At 40.0% G+C, this 27715-nt stretch overlaps 1 protein-coding gene across 1 annotated transcript; it reads right to left on the bottom strand.

Moving 5' to 3' along the window:
* Positions 1–1569: 1569 nt before the first annotated feature.
* CHODL (chondrolectin) lies at positions 1570–27715 on the bottom strand. The gene is made up of 7 exons (XM_050976012.1): positions 27625–27715; positions 12501–12813; positions 11663–11820; positions 7902–7949; positions 7449–7532; positions 6027–6129; positions 1570–2018 (listed from the first exon to the last, which is right to left on the bottom strand). The coding sequence occupies exons 1-7, from the start codon at positions 27713–27715 to the stop codon at positions 1934–1936; spliced, it is 882 nt and encodes a 293-aa protein (XP_050831969.1). The 3' UTR covers positions 1570–1933.

Here is a 27715-nt window from a genome sequence, read left to right as displayed (position 1 = left end):
CCTAGACATCACTTTCACTCTCTAAAAAACACCCCTGAAGGTATTTTCATTCTCCTAACTGCTGCTTCAAAATCCCCCCTGCTGCCATTACCCATGACATTGACAGTGACAACTTTACATGTCCTTTGGAAGTATGAAGAAATAGTTAATCCTTGAGTTAAAGGGAGTTAATCCTTCAAGACCATAAAATTAACCAAGTCCTTTTTACCACAACTCTTCTCAAGAAAGAGGTCTCTCCTCCCCTCAGCTGAGTTGATTAACATTTACATCAGTAGTAAAACAATTCCTGTCTTGGTGATCATGTAGGATCATAGTATTTTCTCACTGCAAAGGAAACTGAAGTAGGGGATTGAAAAAAAGAAAGTTCCTACTGACTGGAAGAACTATAGAATAACAATACTTAACCTGAAATACAGGAGGAGTTTTCTTTGAAAAGGAAGCAAAACTACTGCATAACAGCAGCTTTAGATACTTTCAAAAGTGCTTCAGCAACTAATTCCTCAATTAGTATTAATGGAAACTTTCAAATATTTTTTCTGTACCCAGAAAATTGAGACACATTTGTGTCTGAAGTGATGTGGTGAACATCAGCCAGCACAGTGCAGGCAAACCCTCAGTTCTGCTTTGGTCAGTCTCTCCCCAGCCAGTTCTGGTTATCAGTCTGTGTTAAAGCCAGCAGGGTTGAACTCAGGCTCTTGACCTCTTGTTGCAACTACAGTAAAATCCCTTAACTTTTGCTCTTTCACCAGATTGTCACCAACAAATCAACCAGAGTGCTACTGCCACCACCCCAGACTGCTCCTAATGACTGGCACAACCATTCTTAAGGCACAGAAAGCTCTTAAGCTACCAAAGAGAATGGACATTAATGATGTTAATCATAACTCTAAAAGGCAGCTTTAAATGCACCACAGTTACCTCTAAATCTATCCATCAATGAATATAATTAATGTGTTTCTAGATAATAGTCTGAGTAATGTTGGAATCAATTTATGAGTGCCACTTCCAAGAAAAAGCCTTTGTCTTCTCTTTGTTCCAACATTATATTATTCTTAACAAACTATTAGCTATATTTAAATGACTTTTAACGTCTTTTTTATGTAGACTTACTGAAGCAGTAAGTTTAGTCTTAAAATCTTGCCCACTGTGATTTTTTTCATCAGAAAAAATATTTTACTGAAGTTACAACTAATAGCTGCCTTCAAAGGGCACACCATTAATGAGGTATCACTTTCCAAGTTTTATGTTGACCTTGAGCCAATATGAAAAAAAGCTATAGTCATTCCCTGGCAAAATGAATTCATTCTATGACAGCAAAGGACTTCGATGAATCCTTGAATTTTGCCACATCAGGTTGATGTCACAATATGGTGGCTGTTTCTGTCAGTAACCATGTCATTATTTAATAAAATAATATTTGTTCCCGAGGTTCAAAAACTGTGTTAAGTGTGCAAATAAAAACTAAACAAATATTTTGTATCAAACTTTTATGCAAAGATAAATAATTGTTACACTGTAAAATTGTCAGTTCCATTTACTGTACATTGACTATACAATACAATGCATGAGAGACTAAAAGAAACAGAGGAGGTTTGTTTAACTACAAACAGTCTTAAAACTGACATACACTGTGGATATTTCCCCGTAAAAACTTCAAATGCTCTGTTCGTTTCATTGCTCACAACTAGCTAACTTACATCTCTTAGCAAAATAAACACATACCCTTTATTTAGCATGGCATATTTTGTTACTGAATTAATAAACAAACATCATATAAAAATGATCTGAACATTTGCCTCAAGGGGGAGCTTACAGTTCATTCTTGTAGATCCTTTGCATTTTCAAGCCATTCCAAGCTAATGTTCTTTGACGACATTATAATACAGCCTCACTGCAAAATGTTATTTTTGCCTCGTTTTCAGTCAGTAAATCATTATACCTCCATGCTACTGTCCTTCCTAGGCGTCTTTGAAATCCATAGTGTGGACTGGTTTGGACTGGTTTTTGTTCTTCCTTTACTGAAAAATAAAAATACAAACTATTTTCAGTGCAAAAATGAAAATATCGTCAAAGTCCTGATTCAACTCTGTGATCAGACCTGAGCATTCCATCCCCGGATCTCAAAGCCACATTTGCTGCTCTCACAGTGTGGGCTCCCCATCCACAGTGGCACTGTTACCAAAAATACCAGACCACTCTGCTCAGCAGTGCTGCTCCCAGGAACTGCACTGAATTGGCCTGGAGGGTTTTTATTCATTTTTTTCCAGTTCCCATCCAGCCACACCTCTCGTACAGAGTAGTCTTTTCAGAGAAGGACTCTGTTTGACCAGAGCTGGTGAGAGCTGAGCACTTCCCTTGTCTGGGGGGAAGCAGAGCACACACATCCCCCTAAATCCCTGCCCACCCACCCCAGTGGGTACCAGACCCCTGCCCACCCTGGGTACTCCGACGGGTTCACGGCACACCCCTGCGCCAGCGAGCCCCTTCCCTTCGGGGCTTGACCTGACATCTCATGAAGTGATGGCACATGAATCAGACTCCTGGCAATGAATGACTGGTAGAAAGCTTCCTCAGGGCTAGTTTTCAGTCAAAACTGTCAATAGTAGGTTTTGTGTTTGGTGTTTTTTCAATTAAAAAAAAAAAGATAAAACTGCTTCCAAAAAACTGCAATACTGCTAATGTGTTTGCCCTGGTTTTTCCAGGGAGCTCTGAGGCACCCTGAAAGTTTATGGCAGTCTTTCCACATGGCTACAAGTGCCCCAATACACCACCTTCCCTCACTCAGATTGGCATATGACAGTGCACTGCAGACTACTGAAATAGGAGCCACTCCAGGAGCCATTGCAGCTGCATTTCAGTGAAAATGCTTCAATCTCTGGGTAGAATATTTCACACTGATAGGGTTTTTTTTCCCCAATTAAATAAAAACCAGAAGAGGAGAAGTAGGTTTCCACCTTACAGAGTTATGTAGGGCTAAGAGTCCCAACAGTCCTATACATTCAGTTTTACTCCTTTCCTGGTGGGTAACTGCAAGCGAGTCTGAGTTGATTTAAAATGTACTTTGAGGGTGCTGAATGCTACAGTCCCTCCAGACTTACCTCTGAAGTCCTACAGAGTAATGCATTATGTACCTGAGCCCATTGGAGTAATTGGAAAGACTCCCTTTGGCTTCAGTGGACTTTAGATCAGGCCACAATGCTATAAACAAAGCAATTGCAATGAATCAAGTAGTTCCAGCGCTTCCTTCTTAAAGAAACGAAGTCACTACTTCCTTCTGGATTAATCCAGCAAAAGCAGGCATAAATTAATGATGGAAGGCTTTGAATGGAGAGTCCTTGCCACACAGCAGGAGCAATTTCTAAATACCTTGGATCAGAACTCGAGCTGTATCAAATGAGCTTATCTTCAACAAACCTAGGCTGATTTTCACAGCTGGTTCAGGAAATAGATTTTAGTGACAAAGGTAAGATGCAATAAATCGTTTGAGCATATTGGTGTTTCGACCATCAAATGCAATCATAGAAACTGAGAAATGTACCAGGTTGGAATTTAAACTTTCTGCAAGGCATTCAGATGATAATGGAGATGGGTCTTTGAAGCAGTTTCTCCTTGCTTCCCTGGAAGAAATGAAAGGGAGAGCATCTAAGCATGAATGAGCTGATCATTTCTGCTAGCTACAGGGACGAGGTGTTGCTTTGCCTTATTACTACCCTTCAAGAGCCCAATGACAGGCAAAATTAGTCATGACCTTTCAAGCTAGGCATGTCCTGGTTGGCCATGGGTTGTGGCTTTCAGAGGAAAGGTCACCATGTTGTGGAAGCCTAAAAAAGAATGAGAAGTCAGGTTCACGTGGAAAGTTGGGGGGTCCCTCCTTCCCCAGCAGGACAGGATCCCTTTCCTAAAGTTCTAAAGTGTCCAGATGATAAGTTCAACTGATTGTTTCTTCTTTTGATTTGGTTTTTGCCCAAGAGCTTCATATTTGTGATGAACTAAAATGATTTGCAAGGGAGGTCATAAGTGGAAATCAAAAATAGATAGGAATTTTTTTTTAAAACAAAGTTTTGTTTCAAAAGATAAAATACTTCATTTTTACTTTCATTTTTGGCGATAGTTTTTTGATCTAAATTATTTTTTAAAATGCTTTAATTTCTTTAATTAAAGGTTTTGATGTAACTCAAAATAGACATTCTGGGAACAAAAACAAACAAACAAACAATAAAAAAGAGAACCCTGTTTTGCATCAAAACCATTTTGTCCTTGATTTTTGTATAATTTCATCTATCAAACTAATCAGCTAACAGAAAAAAAAGGGAAATCTTCCAAGGTGAATTTCCAATATCTATGTCATGCAACTTTGAAGTCTTGGAAGTTCAGATGAATCACTTCTGGATGAACTGCTATAGCATCAAAGGCCTGATCAAAGCCCACTGAAGTCAACACTACTTTTTCTATTGATTTCAGTGGGCCATGAATCTCTCACTGCTTTCCCAGGAGTATTCAAGGGCTGAAACTTTTCTCAGAAGAGAAGCACCTGCCAGAAGTTGTACCATACTTACCAGGAATTCCAGGGCCACTGTAATAAGGGTTCCAGAATTCAATTACTATGCAATTGTTAGTGTGATACATATTATTTCACTACTCTTTTCTACTTTGAGCTTCCAACCTTCTGCAGCCCCAGTGGTGAGGTTTATATTTAACATTTCACAGGCTTTGTGAAATGCTTATTTGCCTGTCATGAGACAGGTTGGAAAGTGTACGTTTTCCTTTTCTTTACATAAAATGCATTAAAAAAATCAAGTTTGTTATTCAGACCTTGTAATATCTGTTTTTAATAGCTACTTGTTTCAATGAGGCATGTTAGCAAGGAGTCCTGCAAATATCACTGTACATTCACTCACACAGAGAGAAACAGTCTTGACATTTGGAGTGTTTTCTCACCTGAAATAAGTTACTGCAGCTATTGGCAGGAAATACCAAGTAAAAACCATAAAGAAAAAAATAAAGAGGAATTTTTTTTTAATTTCTTAAAACAGTGATATCATATTCCTTTTAATTATTCCTGGTCTTCAAGAGGGAAAACAGCTTAGAAATCTGCTTATTACTCTTGATATTTTATGTAAACAGCATTTATCTATAAAAGATTGTATTTCAGTTTAAACTCTTCCGGATTACATCAAGTTGAAAACACTTCCTGAACTAAAGGATAAATGATATTTGAGAGTTTCAGAACCACTCTGTTCAGAAAAAAAATATTAATTATATGCTGTCATGTCTTTATGCATCTATATCATATTTTGAGAAAAATGAAAAGTCCAAAAAATCTTAAAGCATAAAGCAAATTATATTGTATTTCAAAGGCTGAAATGTTTCTTTTTTGCATAATAGTACCCCTGCTTGATACCACAGCTTTGAATACATATCTATTTATTTTATGCATCCTCTTAGGCACATACATGATGTACAAAGGATGTCACACCTAGTGTGTGGCTCAAAGCAAGATTTTGCTTTTCATTTTCAATTTCTGTGCTCCAGGGGTCCATCAGTTGTTTGGTAAGTGCAGTGGAACAGGATTGAGCAGCTGCTGGCCCTTAGGTTTGTCCTTGGAACAAATTTTTACTTTAGGTTAGAAATTGAATCCTTGGGCTCACCCTGTATCTGTGAGGGACCCCTCTACTATTCCCCACAGCCCAGGTATTTACAGGTGGTAATCACAATGAAAGAGGTGAAGTAAAAGTGCTGACAACAGCCCTGACTATCAAGTGGTCTGCAAAGAGACTTTCTGCAGAAACAGGTGGAGTCCCAGCAGCAGCATTCTCTGAGACCTAGAATTATCTCAGCATGTTGTGGAAAAAGCCTGAAGGTGAATGTTCAGCTGTAACAGCTGTAAACTACTTGCATTTTAATAGATGAAAAGGCACTTATTTGCATATTTGGGGATAGATGTAAGCAGTCTTTCAGTAGGAATAGCTTGTCAATGGAAATATGAATTCTGCATCATAAAACCACTATGGATGAGTATATTTTACCTTTTATGAAGCATCTGGAAACAGCAAGTCCCAAAAGCCACCAGTATCAACAGCAGCAGTGGTATAGTGGGTATTACAACATAAATTAAATTCGGAATTATACCTACAAAACAAAATTTCTGATTAATGTCTCCCATGTTGAAATGCGTTTAACCATGTCAGGAAAAATCTGGAGCAAAATAACAGGAATACATTAACTTCCACAAAAGAACACATATATTCCTTCTACAGGAAGAGCTCCAAAGAGAACTCAGCAGTATCAAGAATAAAGCAGCACCTGAGTTATATGCAAAACATACCTTAAGGTCTTCAATTCTGATATTTTCCAATTTTGTAATTCAAAACTCAAGTGTTTTAATGGAATACATGTCACAGCCTAATTTTTTTTACAGTCTATTTCACCTGTAGACTCTGTCATTTTTGTATGTGGACTCCCTGCCCATGCAGGACCAGAGGAGGAATGAGCCTGGCTCTCATCTTCCCTTTCCCCTAAAAAGACACATAAAGCCTCTTCTTGACTAATGAGGAGAGCTAAAGGTGCTCCTCTGGGACATGGTACAAGCTGAGACTCTATCCTCTGTCTACAATAGAGGATGGGGTCTGCAGCTTCCAGAAGGGTACTGTTTCTCACTAACTAAATGCCCATGTTCTGTACTAGCACACATTTAATGTACAAATTGTGGAGATTTTCTTGCTCGTTGTCCTATTTTGAAAATATTTTCCCTAACAAGAATAAATGTGAATATTCATGTTGTGTTTGAGTTTTAGAGTCTTTGAACAGTTTGGATTAAAAGGTATAATTTATTACAAACCACAGTTCCTCAATATAATAATTCCTCTGGAGTTAAAAATAATGGAAACACCAATTAGGAAGCTGGCTCAAATCCAGACAACCAGTGGGCAAACAAAGCACACCCTTTCCATAATCCCATGGTGCAATCCTGTAAAATCCAGGGATGTTCCTTGAACAGCCTACAATCCTGTTCAGTTCCTTGAACTAAAATCATGCCACAACTCCTCCTGAGCCTTAGGACTCCATTCAGAAGATAAATTGCAGAATGAAGCAGCCAGGGGCATTGCAGAATGTGGGCAGTAGGTATCCACTTCCCAAATATCTCTACTGGGAATCTCAGCAAGGCACTGACCTCCTCTTAGCATTGGTTTCCCAAAAACACAGGGTCCTTGGGGGAGTTATGGACACAGTGTTTACTCCAAGTTTGGTGAGACAAGGAAATCATTTGTTTCCACAGCAACTAGGAGAACTAAGACTCTTGAAATGTTACTCAAATATATGTATTTTCAGGGCACTTCCCAGGGAAACAGTCTGTTTCTTCCTATTGACAAAAAATGGAAACTGAAATAGTTATTTAATTCCACTGTTAATATTTTTAGCAGAACTCTACATTCATATGAACACATTACCTGTTTCAGTAGCAATAATATGATACTGATCTTCTGGTTTGCTTGTGTCATAAGGATTTCCTGCTGGCACTGTTGGAAAAATATCTGAAAAGGAGATCAGACATTTTAGGAAAACAGTAAAAAATATGGCCATTACATTTTTAAGTAAATTAAAAGCAATTATATTTTTATTTATATTGGTAAAAGGAATATATTTATGATTTATTAAATACACATGTAAACATGATTTTACTACAAAATTGGAATTATATCTGCAAGAAGAATTACAAGCAGTGTAATTCTGAACAACAGCCATATATTTGTCGCTGTTGCTCTGTGAAGAATTCATTTTTCCTGTGTTCCAGTTCTTAACTTTGCCTGTTAAACTTGAGTAATTTTGGAGGCTCTTGAATAGTATCCTTAAAATTATGTATTTACCAGTGCAATGGAATTTAATGTGTCAAAATTTCTTACCGTATTCTGGCTCTGCTCTGTCTCCTAATTCTTTTTCTAAGACATTATCTGTTAAATCAATATTTGAAATTGATTGTTGAAGAATAAAAAAATGTGTGCAATAAAACAGATGTTTCCATTTTTTTCATGCAGTATCACAGAAACAGATGCATTCCCCCAAACAATAATTGCTTAGTTCTTCAGCATTTCATCTTATCAAAGACTCTTTGCAAACTAGTGCGAGATCACCTCTAGTTCATACTTTTTCCTCCTTAGAAGAAGGCCATAGTTTAGTCTAGTTTCAATTCTTGGTTGTCTCTGATTTAATGGCTAATGGTTAAACCCTAACTTCTAGTGCTGAATAAAGTGCCTAACACATCCAAAGCTTCAGTTGTGCAGACAATTCTAAAACAATTTGTGAAGTTCTCATTATCATAAGGTTATACTGACTTAACAGTGCTATGAGACTGCAGTTCTCAGTGTCTTGATTAATACAAACTGCTAGGAGAAATCAAAACAGCAATAAAGCCTGCTGGATAAAGGCAATTATTTCACCTGCTCTGGTAAAGAATAGCTACATTTGGCCTTATCTAAAGAAAGACACCAAGATACCCCAAAGACCTGAGCTGCTGTCTCTTGACAGCAGAAGAGGAGATGAGTTTTTAATTTGATTGCATAATCAAACCTACAGGAGCTGGACAGGAACTAAATGAGGTTGCAATTACCAACCTATAATTAAGTTTAAGATTGCTGAATGATCAATATGATCCAAAGCCAGACTGAACATTGCAACAGTAAACGCTGTCAAGGGAGGGCTTGGAAAAATAAAAGTGTCTACCAGAAATGTAGTTGCTGCTTGAGCAAGGCTGCCTAATGAGCACTGTCCTGGACCTGCTGATGATACAATTAGATGCAACTTTATCAAAGTCACCTACAACCTGTTTTGGCCTGTGCCTGGTATCATGCACCCCATATTGAATACAGAGAGGAGAGTTGTGAAAAGCAACATGCTCAGATAACAAACTGAAATTCAATATGCATGTGGCACTTCACCACTCCTGGTGAAATGGATGCATTTTGCACTGCTAAGAGCTGCCACTGAAGCCTTTACAGTGATTTGAGGGGGGGAAAAAGGTGGTTTGTAAGCCTCACTTGGTTTGAGATAACAAATGTAATTTTCCTACAAACACTGTGTTACTTTCTTCAGGCAGTGAAAGAAATGTCACATATCTATTTATATACATTTTTGCATCTACTCCTTTCCTCCGTGTGACAGAAAAATACATTTCTGGAGAACAGTCTGTTTTGCTAAAGAGCACAATTCCAACAGTTTGAAAAATAAATATCTGCAATTCAGTACTACTGCATTTAGCTGCATAACAATGTCAATACTAACAATAATCTACCTCTACATTGTTTGCCTTATTTGCCTCATTGTAAACTAATAACCCACTTCTACCTAGAGAAAGAAATACAAATGTATTTTCATTGTTTACTGCTATCACCTTGTTTTCTGACAATCCAAAATACCCAGCATTTTCTCAGATGGTAAAAGCAATAAAAAAAGCAATTCTTTATCACATCTCAACCAGAATGGTAAGTAGTTCACTAGTACAGAATAATTATCTAATTTAAATTTGTTTGCTTTTAAAGCTACAAAATACACCTGAAACCATTTTTTTTAATGAAGCCTGTAATTTCTGACATAAAAATGTTGGGCTTTTTAACAACATGAAACATTTCTATTTGGTTACCTTATTTCAAAATAACTTGAACAGTGATAAAATCATCACATTTCCTTAAAAGGTCTATGATGATTACTGATCATCATAAAGTAGTGATAACCACTAAAAATTTCAACAGGAACAGGTTTTGGGGGTGACAGTATGCCAAAACACATTGGTATATCAACTCTGCCAAATATTTAATATTTGCTTGCAGCATTAATTACCATGAGTATCTTCATTAAGTGACCAAAAAGTGAAAAATATATGTATCCACCAAAACCAGAGGAACAAAATAGCCTGGATTTGTATGGATAGACAGCTCTCTACAAAGAGAGTGATAATTTTTTGATCATCAGCATAGAGAAACAAGGTAGGAAACTGCAGAATGACTGAGTTCAAATAGCTGCTAAGAGTAGGATTTCACAGAATCATAGAATGGTTTAGGTTGGAAGGGACCTTAAACTATAGCTTTTTCCCAACCCCTACCATGGACAGGAACACCTTTCACTATCCCAGGTTGCTCCGAACCCCATTGAATCTGGCCTTAAACATTCCCAGGGATGGAGAGTCTACAGACCCACTGGGCACCTTGTGCCGGGGCCTCATCACCCTCATGGCAAAGAATTTCTTCCTATTATCTAATCTAAACCTACTCTCAGTCAGTTGGAAGCCATTCCCCCTATCCTGGCACTACTGACCCTTGTTAATAGTCTCTCTCCATTTTTCCTGTGGGCTTCCTTCAGGCCCTGGAAGACACCAAGTAGGAAATCTCAAAGTCATCTCTTTTCCAGCCTGAACATTCCCAATTCTCTCAGCCTCTCCTCCCAGCAGAGCTGCTCCATCCCTCTGATCACCTTGGTGCCTCCTCTGGCCTGGCTCCAGCAGGTCCCTGTCCTTGCTGTGCTGGGAGCCCAGAGCTGGATGCAGCCCTGCAGGTGGGCTCTCAGCAGAGGGGGCAGAGGGGCAGAATCCCCTCCCTGCCCTGCTGCCCACGGGGCTCTGGATGAGCCCAGCACTCGGGGGGCTCTGGGCTCCCAATGGCCGGGGCATGTCCAGCCTCTCACCCACCAGCACCCCAAGGTCCTTCTCCCAGGGCTGCTCTGGATCTGCTCATCCCCAGCCTGGATTGGTACTGGGGCTGCCCTGACCCAGGTGCAGCACCTTGGACTTGGTCTGTTAAACCTCATGAGATTCCAAGAGCCACCACTTGAGTATTTTATTAATTAATAAATAAAATAAATCCATAATTTCATATTCATTCTGACTTTTAGCTTAGTTTTGAAAAACAAACACACCAAAAATCATTTGAAAATATTTGCATGGTCCTGCTGAAAACCACGTTTTCATTTACTTTAAGTATCGCCAGAATAGAAACTTTTATAGGCTCAAACTGGAAAGTTTACTTTTTACTTTTTTGCACCTTGTTCTAGTTTATAGTTCACTTTTCCTCTATTGACATATACAGAACTTATGTCATGTCTGAAAGTACAGCCAAATTGCCTAAGATCTGTTTTCTCTGTCACCATCTCAACTAGCGTGCATCTGCTTTTCATATCCCTCTAAGTCTACATGCATGACTGCAGAAATTTTTCCTGCTGTTCTGGACTTCATTCTTCAAGCCATAACTTTTTAAAATAACCACCACATGTAAGTTGGTATAAAATGGTAGGGCTGCAACTACAAGGACAGTGCAATACTTTTTACAGGAGGACCAAGATATCTTGGTCATCCTACCTAGAAAGCAGAAAATGTACACTTAAGATGCTTTGTGAAGTAAGGGAATTAATTAAATCATAAAACCCCTGGGTATGCATGATAGTGAAGCTAACTTTGAATTCTTGTTAAATATAAACAGGTTTATTTAAATGTATTAAAAATGTATTTTAATAGTTGTTATTGACATATAATATCCCGTGTTAATGCCAGCTCAGGCACACACCAAAGGAACCAGTACCACAGGCCAAAAGATACTTGAAGATTCCCTCACAAACCAAGAGGCAATTGTTTTCCTAAGACAACGTCCCACCAGTGAAATATAGCTTCATTTTTACCTACCTGGGGCATATTTGCAGATAAAATTGTGCTTCATGTTGCATCTGTCATCGTTCCATTGATAAAGGTATGGCCCTCCCAGACCAGGGTTTGCAGTTGGCTGATGATACATCACCACACAGGCTTCACTCCCACAGGAAGGCTCATCTGTGTACCAGTTTCTAGTTTTTGAAGATAAGGTTCATCAGGACGACAAAGAAAAGAGTTTGCATCAAGGAAGAAATATCAACCCAAACAGTCCTATCCTTTTCAAAGACATCCTGCATTTCCCACAGCCCTTCTGTGAAAGGCCCAAGCTGCACATCTCTGAACCTTAAAAGAATTCTGATCAAAGCACCTCTGCAGAAATAACACCCTACTGCTCTGCTCTCCTCCCTATTAGACTCTTCTCTGTCCCCTTGTCTTGAGTTCTGTGAGTTGCTGCTACTCTGGCCTTTGGCTTCATCAGGAAGTTAAAGGCTTTTCAAAAAGGGTAGAAACAAAACAATTTATGCTAAGCATCTCACAATAATTTATTTGGTGGTTGGCTCCCTGATTTAAGGTGGTCAGAGCTTTGCAGAATTTACCTGCCTGCTTTCAGACCACACCCAAAAGATTCTGTGCATGGCAGAACAACCTCCAAACATCATGCAGAGGCAAACCCTGGGTGGGAGCAAAGAAATTCGTGGGCTGAAGCGACATAATGCCATCCTGTCACAGCTTCAAATTCAAAACCACGATTGCCAGCTACCCTTCATCAAGTGGGAGATGCCACAAACTTCATGCCAACAAGCAAGGTCTGGCATTTCAGGCTCCATTCCTTCCCTTGGAACCTTCTCAATGAGCAGTTCCACACACCCACCTGAATGGTGACATACTTCCATCAGCCCACTGGTAGAGGTCGGGGCAAGCGCTCGACGTGGCCAGTCCATCGCCACTTCTCCACAGCCCAATCCAGAAATCACCATCAGAAATCCCAGAGCCTGATCTGGTGAGGTTTTGCAGCATGTTTTCTATCAGCTGCTGCTCAGCTTCGCTTTCCAAGCTCAGTAAAGCCCCCCCATCGATTTCACAAGCCTGGCGAGCCTCCTGGAAGCCCACGCGTCTAGACAAGTCCTGGAAATAGGCTAGCTTGTAACAGGAGTGCTTGAAGGCACCATAGCACACCTTCTGGCCTGAAAAACAAAGGCATGGGGCTGTTCAGAGCACAGTGATGAACATCAAAGCTGCAAGAAAAAAAGACAGCACATCATGCACATGCTGGTGAAAGATGGGAGATTTTTGCCTGAGAGGATTCATGGTGATAACCTAGCGCCACTGAAATCCTTTGCTCTAATTTAAATTTCAAACAGCACACAGTTCTTGGGAATCTATGCCATCTTGCCATGGCCTGTGAAACTCTCCAAAACACTGAAAATTCCCAATAGGCTCTAGAAAAATATTTACTTTATAATGACTGTACCATCAGGCCTCTCTGTTATAGCCAGGATCTGTTTGGAGTGTATTTTCTTGACTATTGCAAACTAATGGACCAACTTCACTTTTATTGTGTAATCAGAGCTATTCAATTTAAAAAAACAAGTTTCAAATACACATGTGACATGCTTCTTGCTTTTTTTTTTGATCCCCTCAATTAACCTTGAGAGGCTGTTTATGAGAGGAACCCATAGCCACTCTTCACTACGATGTGCCTAAGCACAACCTGTGAAGGTCTATGGGAGGAGAGAGTCTGCTCCTTATAGTTCTTTGCCTAAGAAAGATATATGTCTGTTTCCTAAAAGGAAAAATAATTATCATTTTCAACTACTAAGACTCTCTAGAGTTTATTCGAGATATAGAAGATGAGGAATTAACACACTCATCAGCCACAACTGAACTATAGTAGGTTTATTTAGGGACAGAATAAGGCTTCTAAATATAACCATCTCTTAATAAAAATAAAATCAAGTTTTTCCAATATAGTAATTTATCATTGGAGAAGCAAAGTAGGAAAAATCATTAAGTAAGAACGACTGAAGGATACCAAAGTAACCAAAAACTACCAGACATTATCTAGACTGTTTAGAAATCAACAAAAGTCATGATTTCAGTGGAAATTTTGGACAATGGACAAAATCACACAACAGGCTGAGCTGGAAGGGATCATTGAGGACCATGGAGTTCCAACTCCCAGCCCTGTGAAAAACAGCCCGAGTCACACTGCATGCCTGAGAGCATTGTCCAAAAGCTTCTTGAGTTCTGTCAGGTTTGGTGCTGTGACCACTGCCCTGGGGAGCCTGTTCCAGTGCCCAGCCACCCTCTGGGTGAAGAACATTTTCCTGATATCCAATCTGATATCCCTGACACAGCTTCAGGCCATTCCCTTGGGTCCTGTCACTGGTCACCAGAGGGAAGAGATCAGCGCCTGCCCTCCCCCTCGAGAGGATGCTGAAGACCAAAATGAGGTCTCCCCTCAGTCTCCTCCAGGCAGAACAGACCAAGTGACCTGAGTGGATTCTCACAGAGCTTCCCCTCAAGGCCCCTCACCATCTTCATAGCTCTCCTTTGGGCACTCTTTAAGGGCTTTCTATCCCTTCCTATACTGAGGCACCCAAGTCTGCTCACAGCACTTGAGGTAAAGCCACACCAGCACAAAGTACAGTAGTTTGTTGTACTTCATCAGATTTGCATTTGAAAATCTCGTATTTAGTCTCACTGTGAAGCAAACCCAGATGCACGACTCATGTAAATAACATTTGAACATGATTTACCCTGTTTCACCTCAAAAAAATTGTAATTTGTCACTTGGAAACCGCAACATCCTCACATAACTTCAGCTATATTTACGTTTTCCCAGGCAATGCTTTCCTGTGCACAAAGAGTAAACATCAAAGTAAACAAAAAACATTAAAAGCTTAATGAGAATGAACTTTATGTTCATTCTTTTTGCATTAGCATTGCTTCATTTTTGTATTTAATAAGTAAGATATTTCCAATAGCAGAGAGCACAAGGGCTGAGTCGAAGACATCTCTGTATTTGCACAGAGCATAGTTTCAAGTATTTGTGGAGAATAAGCAGATTGTATCAAAGATGCATAAATATAGGAATGGAAAAACAGGATCAGCACTTGACCTTTATCTAAATCTGAAAGTAACTCATTTTTTTGGGACCATTTCTGTTGTAGAAAGCTAAATTATAGGGTCGGTAGGGATATACTATGTTTAATTTTCTAGGGTTTCCTACAATTCTTGTAATCTTTCTAGAAAAAAAAAAAAAAACCCAACAAACTCTGAAACCTTCACTTTATAATACCCTATTAAAGTTCATCTGGAGAAGGACTATCAGGAAGAAAAGCATCTTTTTAATCTCATTCTTACCTTGGCAGACAGACTTCTTAAAATTTAGTAATTTATCAGTAATTAATCTACCAGAATAACAGAGGAACAAGAACAGTCTAAAAAAAAAGGACAAGCTTGTGCCACAGATATGGAAAAAACAGGCTCTGAGATCAGGCAGAGAGTGCCAATTTTGACTTTCTCTGATAATGTCCTGGCAACACAATGGATGCCCCAATTTCTTTCCTGATATTTCCCTTCACTCACCTAGGTTAGGAGCCTTGCTCCCAAGAAATGTAGCAAGGGCCACAGTCCTGGCTGGGCAGGGGTGCTGAAGAAGCAAGGGACAGACCCTTTAACAGAGGTGCATATGAAATAATGGGCTTCCTCCTAGACTTCTTCCACAAAAAGAACTACTATTATCAAAGTAACAAAGGGATAGTGGGAAGTGCAACAATGAAAGCTCATTGTGGAAATTAAATCCCAGCTCATTCCCTTCCTCTACAAAGCTGAAATTCCAATTTTGCTAGCAGGATCGATTTTCCCCAGGAGCTGTGTCTCACTGACAGGACAGAGGGCACAGGGAAGGAGGAGCTGATTAACATTTGGACCCTCTCTGCTGGGTGAGAGACAATGGCTCACTGCCAGAGTACACATGTGTACACAGCAGCACAAACAGGCAAAGCCTAGCACTGAATTATGCAGGACACTAATCACTTCCAAGGAAAAGTGACCACTCCTTTCCCTGCAGTTGAAGATTAGATTCAAACCATTAATTCAAGATGTACATTCAAATTTAGGAAGAGTGCTTTGTCCATGGTCTTGCTCTTTTTATTTTCCCAGACAATCTTTGACATAAATTCTTCCATGACTCCTTTCATTCTGTGCACATACTTCTCCTTGACATCAAGTAGAAAGTTATGAGCAAATGCAGGTGTCAAAATATTCTGGTCACAGTTTCAGTCATGCAGGAATTTTCAACCAACACTGATGAGCAGGCTGATCACTGTGGTTCATAATTCCTGCGCTGTTCCTCCCTCTCATGGGAAAATAGCTGAATTTGCCTTTGTAACACACAATCCACTCCCCACCCCTCAACATTTCTCAGGTGGCTGAAGCGCTCCCCTCACACTGTTCTCATGCCCAGCCTCTTCTTTTCTGTGACTTTCCCAAAATCTTCCCAAACCTTCTAGCACAACAAATGGATCCTTGCTGGCTGCCTAACTGAGCTTTCTCAGGATGCTCACCTGCCAGTCAGCTGCATGGAGACTCAAACAGAATCACAGAATCCTTCAGGCTGGCAAAGACCTTGAAGACCATCAAGTCATGGTAAGTGCTGTTTCTGACCTGCTCCAAGGCTTGCATCCACAAGCTGTGCTGTGTTCTTGTCCAACGCAGGGGCTGCATCAATGCTCAGCTCCATCACCCACACCAAGGAAACCAGGTGGGACTGCATGGAGCAGCAAGGAGGATGACAAATATTTGTGATGCAAAGAGCTACTGCAGCCCCTAATATGTGCCCAGCTTGCTCCCACTGTGCACTCAAAGCAGGGAGACCTCTCAGAGCCATCAGGATACAGATGTGAAGGCCCAACTTCTACCCAAGGGTTTGCAAGTTAAACCTTGAGGCTTTGTGGAAGATATTTTCTTTCTTCCCTTAAACTGACCAGAACAATATTTAAAGACACCATTTTTATTGCAGATGTTTGGGCAGGGTTAAGTAAGTCTAAAATTAAGTTTTACCAAGTGAAAGAATTGAAAAAATGAAAATTTGAATGAAATCCAACTCCTAAATTACTGCTCTTTGATTTTTTTGCTCTCTCTACCTGTGGCAAAAGAAATGATCAGCCTCCTCACAGGCTGATCATTTCTGCAAAGAATATACCTCCAGAAACCAACAGAGAAAACAGCAAGAAACAAAGAAATAATTGGCATTAAGACCCATAGACCCAAAGAGTGTGAATGAAGTGAGTGAGGCAGAGCAGTGAGCTTTCTGGCAGAAGCTGCGAATTTCTCTTGTTCTAGTTAATTTAATCCCTGTGTTTAGGCAGTGACCTACTCTTAATCTTTTCTTTCTTCTTTTGAAGCAGACTTTGAACCAGTTCCACTGCAGCAGACAAATGTGTTAATGGAAATCTGCAGTTGTGCCTTAATAGCTGGCAAATCAGTTGACATTTTAGTGCTCTTCTCGGAACACGCTGAGATGTCAGGTTTTAAAGCCTCATTTTTTTCTCTCACTACTAATTTCTGAACTACAAAGCAGAAATAATTTACCACTAAAAAATGACAGAATGGACCACATTGTACAGGAGACAAGATAAGTATGGAAATTTCAACTATGTGCTGCTTTACCTTATTCTAACATCTTTCAGCAGACTCCACAGTTAGTTCTAAAGCAACAATTTGTTATTTCAGCTGTATAAATTGAGTTCCAATTTTTCTGTCACAATTGAATAGAAACTAGATTTGTAAGACTATTGGAATGAATCATGCTAAGATACCACGCAATGTGAATAATCTTTTTTTGGTCTCATCATCCCATTAGCTGATGAAAGCAAGTGAAGAGGATTTGCTCCAGAAAGTGCTAGCTAACATCTATACAGGTCAATTTTTATCTTTGGGTGTTTCATAGAAGCTCCATAGTAGAATGTTTAGATATCAGCCTCAGAACAAAGATATTTTTAAACTAAATTACCCATTAAAATATTTCTGCAGATAATTGTACGGGGGGGGGAAGGAAATCTCCTTCAAGCAAAAAAATAAGGAAGCAAATTGCAGACTGTTATTTCAATCAATTATTATCTCCATTATGCTTTAATAACCATGATTCATTAAACAAATAATAGGTTCCTTGATTACTGCCATGACAGAAGTTACAGCAAAGTGTCATTTAGAAGCAAAACTGCTGATAAAATACCCAGGTCAAAGACTTCTCTCTCTAAGAGCATCAGGCTTATTACTGAACTAAACCTCCATAGGCTCATGAGGGGCACAAAGGTCATTTGGAGTGACACACCTCGCTTAGCTGGAGTCTTTGAAGACATCAGGTAGAAGATAAGCTCCCTGCTGATAAATCCCATTCCTCTTCCTCTTGAACCTTACAAACTAACCCTTCTTGAACCTTTCAAACTAACCTGCAACCCAGGGCTTGATACCATTACCATCCACCTTGATTAGGTCAGCCACTGCATGTGCACAGCATATGTAAAGAGAGACAAAAATGAATGCACAAAGCCTGATGTACTAAACTCCATTATTTTTTTGTATTTTGACTTTTTTTTCTCCCCAAAGTAATGGAATCAGCAGAAAAATCAGAAGAGTACTTGGCAAAAAGCAGTGTGAAATATTTAACATTAACCAGAGCAGCAAGAGCTGATGGAGACCTCTGAAAACAAAGTGACAAATAAAAACACAAGAACTTAAATGAAAGAGATAATGAAACAGCAAAACAGAAATCTATGGTAATTAACCAAAATATTCTCTGCCTGTGTTATGAAGACTAGTCTTGATCTTGAGCTTGCGTGAGCACAGTGACCCCAGGGATGACTAACCAGCACGCAAGACACTGGGCACAATTTGTTTTCACCTGTCCCTATGTCACAGGGCACTCCACACCAAGCCTGCACTCCAGAATGTAGCCAGGAAGAGACTAAGTGCTAATAAATTTTCCTAATCACATTTTGTTCCAAAGCTGATGCATCTTGTCAGATGGTCTTTGTATCACCCAGTCAGATTTTGCCTGGGTTCAGCTGCTGGTCATATTTTGCTATATTACATTACTGCTGTTGATGTTTCACTGTATCATATTTGCATCCATCCAAATATAATTTTTTTATGATTCATATTACTTAAAAAAAACCCCAAACAACTGTGATAACATTTCATAATTACATTCTGTCTGCATTTATGATAAAAGCAAGTTGCCATCTTCTCTCCCAAAGTTTGTAACACTCAAAATGATGTGTGTTACACATCGCTCTCCAGCTGAGTCAGTATTCAAAGCACTGATGTTTCTCAGCTCACAGTCCTGAGCAGTTTAAGGAATTCCACATGCTCATAAATTTGACATTCAAATAAAAACTGCTCTACAGATCACATGCTAGCCTTTATCTGCACTGACATCTTCACAATCTCTTCCATACCTTAGCAGGAACTTTCTCCTCCAATCCTCCTGAAAACCAAGCCTTCTAAAGGAAAAGAAAGTTGTTACTGACTTATTCTGGATTAAAGATTATGCCTAAAATGTCATCATACAGTTTTTTCTTAAGTGATTTCCCAGAGTGAAAAATTTTCAAAGGTTCCAGTTCACTTTTAATGGCTTACACAAAAACCCCTGAGGGCCACAATTGTCTATCCAGCAGCTGTGCTTCAGGCAGACATGCACAGCACAGATACACAGCAGACAGTTTGTGTGCATCATATCAGAGCATGCAGACCATGTCTAAGGTGGCCCCAGCCTCTCATGCAAAACTCATCTATCAGCCATTCTTAAAATACTTCTTGTCATGGATATCCTTCTTGCTAAATTCTTGGGCAAGTAAAAGTAATGGATGCATTTATAGACAGCAAATCTAAAATGATAAATAGGATTTTTTTTCTATTCTCTCTCAAACACAAGCCAGATAATGTAACTTCAGCCATTAACCATCCCATATCTTGTGAATAAGCAAAAGTTATGCAAGGGGTCTTCAGACAAACAGGTATCTCTAGGATTAATGCAACTTTTGCAAAGAGAAAAAAAACAGTTGTGGCAAAGTTTTAAGTAAAATCAAATTACTGCATTATACCATTTGTACAGAGATTCAGTGCAGTTATGCAGAATATGAAGCTACACAAGATGCATGTCTCCTGTCCAGTCCTTGTCTTTACTTTTTCTTTTGCCACAGAAAGTCATTTTCAGTACATTTATTACTAAAAATGGGTTTTCACCTGTATGTTAGCCTCTACTAGATCAGTTATTGTGTTCCTAAGCACTTTTGGAGAGAGGGAGTGGGCTCATATCTGAATGACAACTGTCCTCAATAGAGCCATAACAGCTACACTTTAAAAAAAATCCAAGCAATCAAAAAAGAGACAGTGCAAAGGAGCACCTGGCAGTGCCCATTTATATATCAAATGTTACTCATTCCTAACACCTGGATTTTGCCATCAGCTGAATAGAAGTGCAATTAAAATTGGATCTGAGAGCTTCCCTGCACAATGCAGCAAGACTGCTGGTCACAAAAACGGGTAGTTAAGAGATCCCTTGTGACAAGTATTGATCTAAGCAGGTTATTTTTGGGGAGGTTTGTCAAAGCCTCTGTGTGCTCAGAACCTGTGCTTTTCTAGGTCTTGGGAGGATGCAGGAAGATTCCTTGCCCTGCAAAATCTCCTTCATCATGTTGAAAAAATTGGTGGGAGAATTTGTCTTTTCCACAGCAGATTAAAAGTTTGTCTGGATTTTCAAAATCCCTGATGTGGTGCTTCAAGGCTTCTCTTGATGTACTGGAACTGGAATACCAGCCAGCATGAAAGCTGCCATCTTCACACAGCAATTCACTTATTTCCCAAAGAAAACAACACACATTTCTTATACTTAGCTTCTCAGCCCTGGTGCACAAAGGAGGGAACTCAGGCCATTGACAACAGAGCTGTAAAGAAGTAGCTTGATGTCTAAACCTTATTAGAAGCTAATCAACACTTCACCCTCCATAATTACCATTGCAGGAAAACATACAATTACCTGAATCAATAACGAGTGTCTTCAACTGGAAAATTATTAACCATTTTTACGAAAAACTTTTAGTCACTGACTCAAGTCATAACTCAGAGTCAAAAAAAAATCTCTAAAGTATTTCCCAAAAACTACTTCTTTTTCCCCCCAGGTCAAATCATTAAAGCCCTGACAGGTTTCCTTTCTTCTAAGTGAAACATATCTTCATTTTGGCATCAGCTCTGGTTTCAGCTATATGACATCATAAATTTCAAGCATGAGATCCATTTAGCTTTTCCTGTAATAACTATTTTCCTTTCTTCTGATCATGTGACCTTTACAGGTGTATATCACAGGGCTCGCCATGACAGCCAGCCACTTCCTTCTCTAAGGGGCCAGCTCACAGCTGCACTGTCCTAGAGGGTCACAAAAAGTGGCAACAGAGCTGCTAAAACAATCCCCTAAAGCTGCCAATTGCCTTCCCTTTTCAAAGGAAAAACTTGGGCAGAATCAGGCCAAAGATAACACTCAAGTGTCAATGGCATCTATTTGAACCTATTCAAAATAAGAGGAAACCAAGTGTTTTGGAAAGACCTACATATCTACAAGTCTGCTCTGGGATGTGGATTATATTACCCAGAACTTTAAAACCTCAGACCAAAAAAAAAAAACCCCAACCAAATATAACAACCCTCAACAGCAGAAGCTGTTGGCAGTAGGTTTGTTTTGGCTTTTAATTCTTATAAACACAGTGACACAAAAAATTTTTATATTTTATAGCCTGAAGACACACCAAGTACTCTACAATTACAATTTCAGCTGTTTATTAAAAAAGCATAAACTCTGACAAGACTGGCCCAGAGAAACTGTGGATGTCCCATCCCTGGAAGTGTTCAAGGTCAGGTTGGATGGGGTCCTGAGCAATCTGGTCTACTGGGAGGTGTCACTGCCCATGGCAGAGGGTTGGAATGAGACAATCTTTAAAGTCCCCTTCAACCCAAACAATTATGTGATTCAAATTAAGTCCATTCATCAGTAGCCTTCTGTGTAGCCATGAAGCCCAGAACAGAATTCACACAAACTTTTAAGACAGACATACTATGGCAGCTAAGAAGTTCTTGTTAACTTGCTGTGGAATAGACATAATAGACAAAAATTGTAGTCTGAATGTTTTAAGTGTGTGTACCAGCCAAGGGGTGCAGGGAATAGTTTTATTCTCCTATTCCAAACCAGCAGACATTTTCACAAATACCCACTTTTATACTAATTAGTCAGTTCCCTCAACAGGTTTTCTCCCTGGCATAAATGTATGCACTTTTGACAGTTGATGCTGATGGCTTATTTCTTATTTTTGCCTCTAGAAGGAAATAGTTCATAACTCTTTGGTCATAGAATCACAGAGTATCATTCATTTGGAAGAGACCCCCAAGGATCATCAAGTCCAACTCCTGGCCCTGAACAGGACCATCCCCAAGAACCCCACTAAGAGTGTTGGCCAACTCTTCTTGAGCTCTGTCAGGCTTGGTGTGACCAAGTCTGTCAAGCAGTGACCACCTCCCTGGGGAGCCTGTTCCTGTGCCCAACCACCTCAGGGTGAAGAATCTTTTCCTGATAGTCAATACAAAGCTCCCCAGTCAGCAGATCCCCCCCTGTGTTACTTAAATGAAGAAAAAATGAGGAGAGAGAAAATATACTCCTTCTCAATTATTTTTCATAACAAGCATCAAGAAATTTGAATGTCTTTTTTCCAAGTAGGTGCGACGTGAATTTGAACTTGAATTTTTTGTAGTAGACTCATGAATTTGTTACCAAAGTATTTGCAATAGATTTAGGTAATATATATGGGTGCAAATTATATTAATTTCCTTGGTTTAAGAGCTTCCCAGGGAGTAACACCCTTTATGCATTTCAGTACAGGATTGTAGAGTGCTTTCTTTTTGAAGCAGCTCCACAATTAAAAGAGAAAGCAACAAGCAAAGCCTTGCTCATTCACCTGCTCTTAAGGAAGTGGGAAAAGCCAATCCAAATTAAAATCTGAATCCAATTAAAATTGGAATCTTAAAATTGGTGACAGCTCACTTAAGGCCAAAATTGAGGGGAAGTTTGAGGGGAGGAGAAGTCTGTTAGAATATTTTAAAGGATAATTTGCACTAAGAGAAAATTCAGAGGTAAAGCATCACTGGCTAATTCACATTACATGCAGTCCTTGAGATACAGTGTGGGATTCATCTCACCAAACTTAAATTCTTCCCAATAACCTGTCCATACCTAAACTGACTCACTGACCTCTCTGTGTAGACAGCTGAACAAAACAAACACAGACAGCAGTATCCATTAGCGCAGATCTGCAGTACATTCAAAATCCAAATTTAAATTAAATTAATCCCACTCTTAAAATAACAGCTTTTTTCCTTCCCTTCTTATAAAGAGCCTGGAGTCATTAGCTGGATACAGCAGTTATATTCAGATTTACTTAGAGACATGCCAGCTTTTTAGTTAGGACTCATTATTTCTTAAGATTGGTCGGAACTGAAGGTCCCACTGTTTGTCAGTGGTGGCAGTAGGGACTGCTTCAGCAAGAGACTCAACTTCCAACTACTGAGCAAGAGGTAAGAGTAAGGGATTAGAGTGCAGCAATTACCATCAAAGGATTGTTTCATCTTACCTACTGTACATTAGCATCTACCTTATTTTCTGATCCATCAGAGATTTGCAAAGAGAAAGCCATTATGGAAATTAGTTTCAGAAAAAATAATGCTGTATAGAACCCTTTATGAACCAAAGCATGTTCCCCTGCAAACATCTTATAATGGAGAAGTTTGATCTGCATAGAATCAGACCTGACCTACAGAGAGTTAAAATCAAGGTACAGAACATGAGTTCATCCAGGCAAGAGCCCAGCTTTCTGTCTCTGGGAGCAAGAAAAGCCATGTGAAGGCAAGCAGATGGTCCATACCATTCCACAAGTTTTTCACCATAGCTCCCTCCATGGCAGGCATTTCCTCTTGGGCCTCATTAGCCAAGTGGAAAACTGGGACTTGACAATCATGAGTCTGAGTTTTGCAAGGCCTTTCTATTCTTGAACAAAATGCTGTGAGCAAAAAGCTGTATTCCTGGGAGAGCAGCATGCTGGTCAGAGACACAGCACTAGGATTTTCCATGTCTCTTTCCTTATCCCTGAACAGAACTGCAGCCTGGCCAACCTGCACAACTCTCACTCATGGGAAAGGTAAGCTATACGTGGCTGACAAAGAGGGAGGGGGTCACCTCTAATACAGAAATCTGACTAGAAACTGATTTAACTACTTGAATATTTCTACCCTGCTACAGAAGGACTCCTCCACCACCAGAGGTCTCATCAAAACTGGGTTCTCATTCCACAAGGTATTGTGGAATTTCTTTGTTCGAGGCAAGGTGTGTTTAGCAGAAACATGCATTATATCCAAACGCATCACCTCATTTCACTCTAAGAGCCCAGCTCATTGATTTGCCCCCAAGAAAACAGTGCTCAATACAGCTGGATAAGGAGGAGAAATAATAGAGGAGTCCATGGGAATTCAGTGCCCAGCTTCTCCTGCACTTCTCCAAGTCTCAGCTTTAGTGATTACTGAGACTTTCAGCTGAGCAAAAGGATCTTGGACTATCTGGGCATGCCTATCCAAGAAAAGCTTTTATAGTATGGAACTAAATGATGCATATTTCCAACAAAATCTGTTCAACACACACCTGTTGCACATGTAGATGAGATGGCAGGTTTTTCATCAGGTCATATATTTTCAAATCCTAAGCTGCATATGTATCTTGAAATTTACAGTTCACACACACACAAAAAAAAAAAAAAACCACAACTTCAGTAGAAGGTTTCATCTAGAGAAAATGCTTGCACTTTGACAGACAAAACTGAGGTGTAATAAGCAGGCCAAGCAAATTAAATTAAATTAAATCATGCATCTTTTGAGAAAGGGTTTGTTATCTCTCGTCAATCCAGTATCCATGAAAACACTGCTTTAATTCTCTTACTTTGCAGCACTCTATGCAGAACCCAAATCTGATCATAAGCCATGTGAATGATCATATTCACTTCCTTAAAGGCATCTGAAGCAACAAAGTCTATAGTTTAGGGGCAACTCTGGTCGTTTCCTGACTCACCAAGTGTTTTTCCTCATTTAGGGTTTTATCTATCCAAGTACTTTTGCACCAAAATAGACACATAGTGCTTTAAAATACTACACCACTATTTAATCTGCTCTTGATGCACAGCAATAGCAAAGAGCAAAACTTTAAAAGCTGTAGAAATACAACTAGACAAACAGCAGTCATTAAGCTATAATATCTATGATTAATACATAGGCTGTTAAATGATTAGTAATGAGATTAGCTTGCATCTCTCCTGCCCAACAGATACTTAAAGTAATTGCATCTTTGCAAACTGCATTATCATCACTTCATGTTCTTTATGATGTCATGGGACAGCAAGGCAGACTCAGCACTTTCTCCTGAGACTGCTTTGGGTTTTTTTCTATAGGAATCAATTCTCTGGCAGCACTAGATAGTTGGATATGGAGGATGTGAGCACTGCTCACAAAACATCTGTCTAGATACATTAAAAACTAAAAAGCATTTTGCATCACCGTTTCAAGCTTCCCAAATTAAAGATGACAAACGAATAACACCAAATTGCAAATTGTTTGATACTATTATATTAAAACAATAGATTTAATTCTACCCTAGGAAAACTGCCATACTTGGAAAAAGCAACAGAAACCCTTAACTTAAAAAAATGGCATTTCAAAAAGTAGGCCTTTTCTTCTCTGTCCTCTTGACACTATGATCATTATGGTAGCAAATTTGCAGTTATTGCTAGGTCTGCTGCAAACTTATTGCAGTCAATGGGACTCTTCACAAGGTCCAACCAGCACTAAGGCAGCCTCACAAACAGATTAGGTGAGTGATGGGAACTACATATTTATTTGGAACGAGAGCAGTGGAATTTCCTAGTGTGCCAGATTATCAATCACGACTGAAGCACAAATAATTATTTTTTTAGGAATAGGTCTGTTTAAGACATAGATTTATGATTTCAAACATAAGCTTGCTTAAGCCCAAACTGCTGGTTTTTATGCAAGAGAGAGGTAAGCTAGATGGGAGTCAGGTGACAGCACACACTGCCCAATTATTCAATGGCAGTGTTTCTTGCCTAAAATAATGTCAGCTACTGCTAGTACTACACCTATCTATGAGCTTGTGCAGAATATGGGTGTGGTCCTTGACAGAAAGAAAGGGGGGGAAAAAAGTTCTTCCAGTACATAAGATATCTACAATAAGCATAAATAAATAAATGTGGTTGTTATTGTCTAGGAAACCTTTATCTAATGAATACAATTTCAACCAATAAACGAATAGCTCATAAATGGCTCTTTCTGTAAATGGCTTCAAAGCCTCTCCTGTATTCTACCAGACAAGTATTATCAGCATAATCCAGTGACATGAGGCTCATTATATGGTTTGAAATGCTTCAGGGAAATATGGGGCAGAGTCTGTGTCCTCTCAAAATCCCCAAAGCCTATGTGCATCCAGGAACAGTCTGATGAGGCAGTATACACATATCACACATGGCTTTAAAAGCAGGACCTCAGTTTCCTAAGTCTCAGTTAAACACAGAAGCTGCAGCTGGAAGATTAAGGGACTGGGTTCCCTCAGCCACATGGATTCCTGCACTGAGAGTGCTATTGCCAAATGCATCTCATAGATAATTAATCTTCACTATTCCTTAAAAAAAACCCAGTGTTACATAGCAGTCATATAAATTGTAATACTTAGACCTTTAATGTATCATATAAGCCAGTATAATTCACAGTATAACAGAGGTAAATGAAAAGTTTCAGGTTACTGTTGAGGCAAATAAGCTTTTTCAAAGTGTTGGAAGTGCTGCAACTTAGCTATTATTTCCTGAAGATGCTGTTTTACCAAAACCCCAAGAGCCCATCTGAGTTGTAGCATTAGAACCTGCTTCAAACAGAGCATGATCAAAATGGTCCAGTGACTGCCCTCCCTCAGCAGCTAAGTTATCCGAATTCAGCAATCAAATGATTGCAACAAAAAAATAACCCACAAAAAAGTTTTGTTGATATGTTACTGTTTCAGCCTCTGAAACAATATTACACAAATAATTTGCATTGTTCTGGAGACAGTTTGTAAGACCCACATTCTTGCCCACATATACGCACACACAACTTGCTAGCAAGCAGAGTGGAGTGTGCAAATCTTTGTTTCCAGGCAAATGCATGGATCTATAGACACACACAACATATCCCCAAGAGCCTGTCAGCTTTAGTCGGGAGGGTCTGAACCAAAGTAAGCTTAAAAGGGGTCTTTCATTAAATTTAGCAGTTTCTGGGCATATGCACCTGTATACTGCAAACACACAGCGGGAGTCGCCAGCTCTTAAATTAAACCTAAGCTCCAATGTTAGAGACAGGTTTCTAAAGTATTGTCTTCCTTTTGGTTTTGAGAGTTGTGGACTCACCCACACACAACAAAGCTATTTTATGCCGCACGCTCTTAAAAGTTTGCCCTCTCCTCCCAACAACATCGCAGACAAAGAAGGAACATCCCTGTCCAGCTGCCAACAAAACTCAGCGCACAGACGCTCCTCGGGAAGACGCACGATCTTTGGAAGCAATTCGAACGCACCGGCAAGGAACCAGCTCTGCGAAGACGGGGCAGGACAGGACTTGGGGCTGCCTCGGGAGCCCGCGGCTGGCGCAGCCCCGCATCCGCCCGCGTTCCCCGCAGCATCCCGTCTCCGCCGGGGGTAGGTGCGCCCGGGAGCCGCTCCCGTCGCTCGCTTGCCGCCGATGCACGGGGGGCTCGGCCAGCGGGGTCGGTCCCGGGTTCGGCCAGCGGGGTCGGTCCCGGGTCCGCCCGCGGCGCTCCCGAAGCGCTGCGTTCCCGCACCGGCCCCGCACCGCGCACTCACCGCTGAGGACGCGCCCGGCGAGCGCCCCGGGCCCGCACAGCACCGCGGCCGCCAGCACGGCCGCCAGCCCCAGCCCTCCTCCGGCCCCCAT

This window comes from Serinus canaria, chromosome 1, assembly GCF_022539315.1.
Source record: "Serinus canaria isolate serCan28SL12 chromosome 1, serCan2020, whole genome shotgun sequence".
NCBI lineage: Eukaryota > Metazoa > Chordata > Aves > Passeriformes > Fringillidae > Serinus > Serinus canaria.
This window is presented reverse-complemented; position numbering and strand designations above follow the sequence as displayed.

Coding starts and splice junctions, on each gene's coding strand:
- CHODL (XM_050976012.1), bottom strand. CDS start 27,715: ATGGGGGCCGGAGGAGGGCTGGGGCTGGCGGCCGTGCTGGCGGCCGCG. Junction 7,950..11,662: donor TATCTGCAAATATGCCCCAG/GTAGGTAAAAAT, acceptor TTGATTTAACAG/ATAATGTCTTAGAAAAAGAA. Junction 7,533..7,901: donor CAGAGCAGAGCCAGAATACG/GTAAGAAATTTT, acceptor TCTCCTTTTCAG/ATATTTTTCCAACAGTGCCA.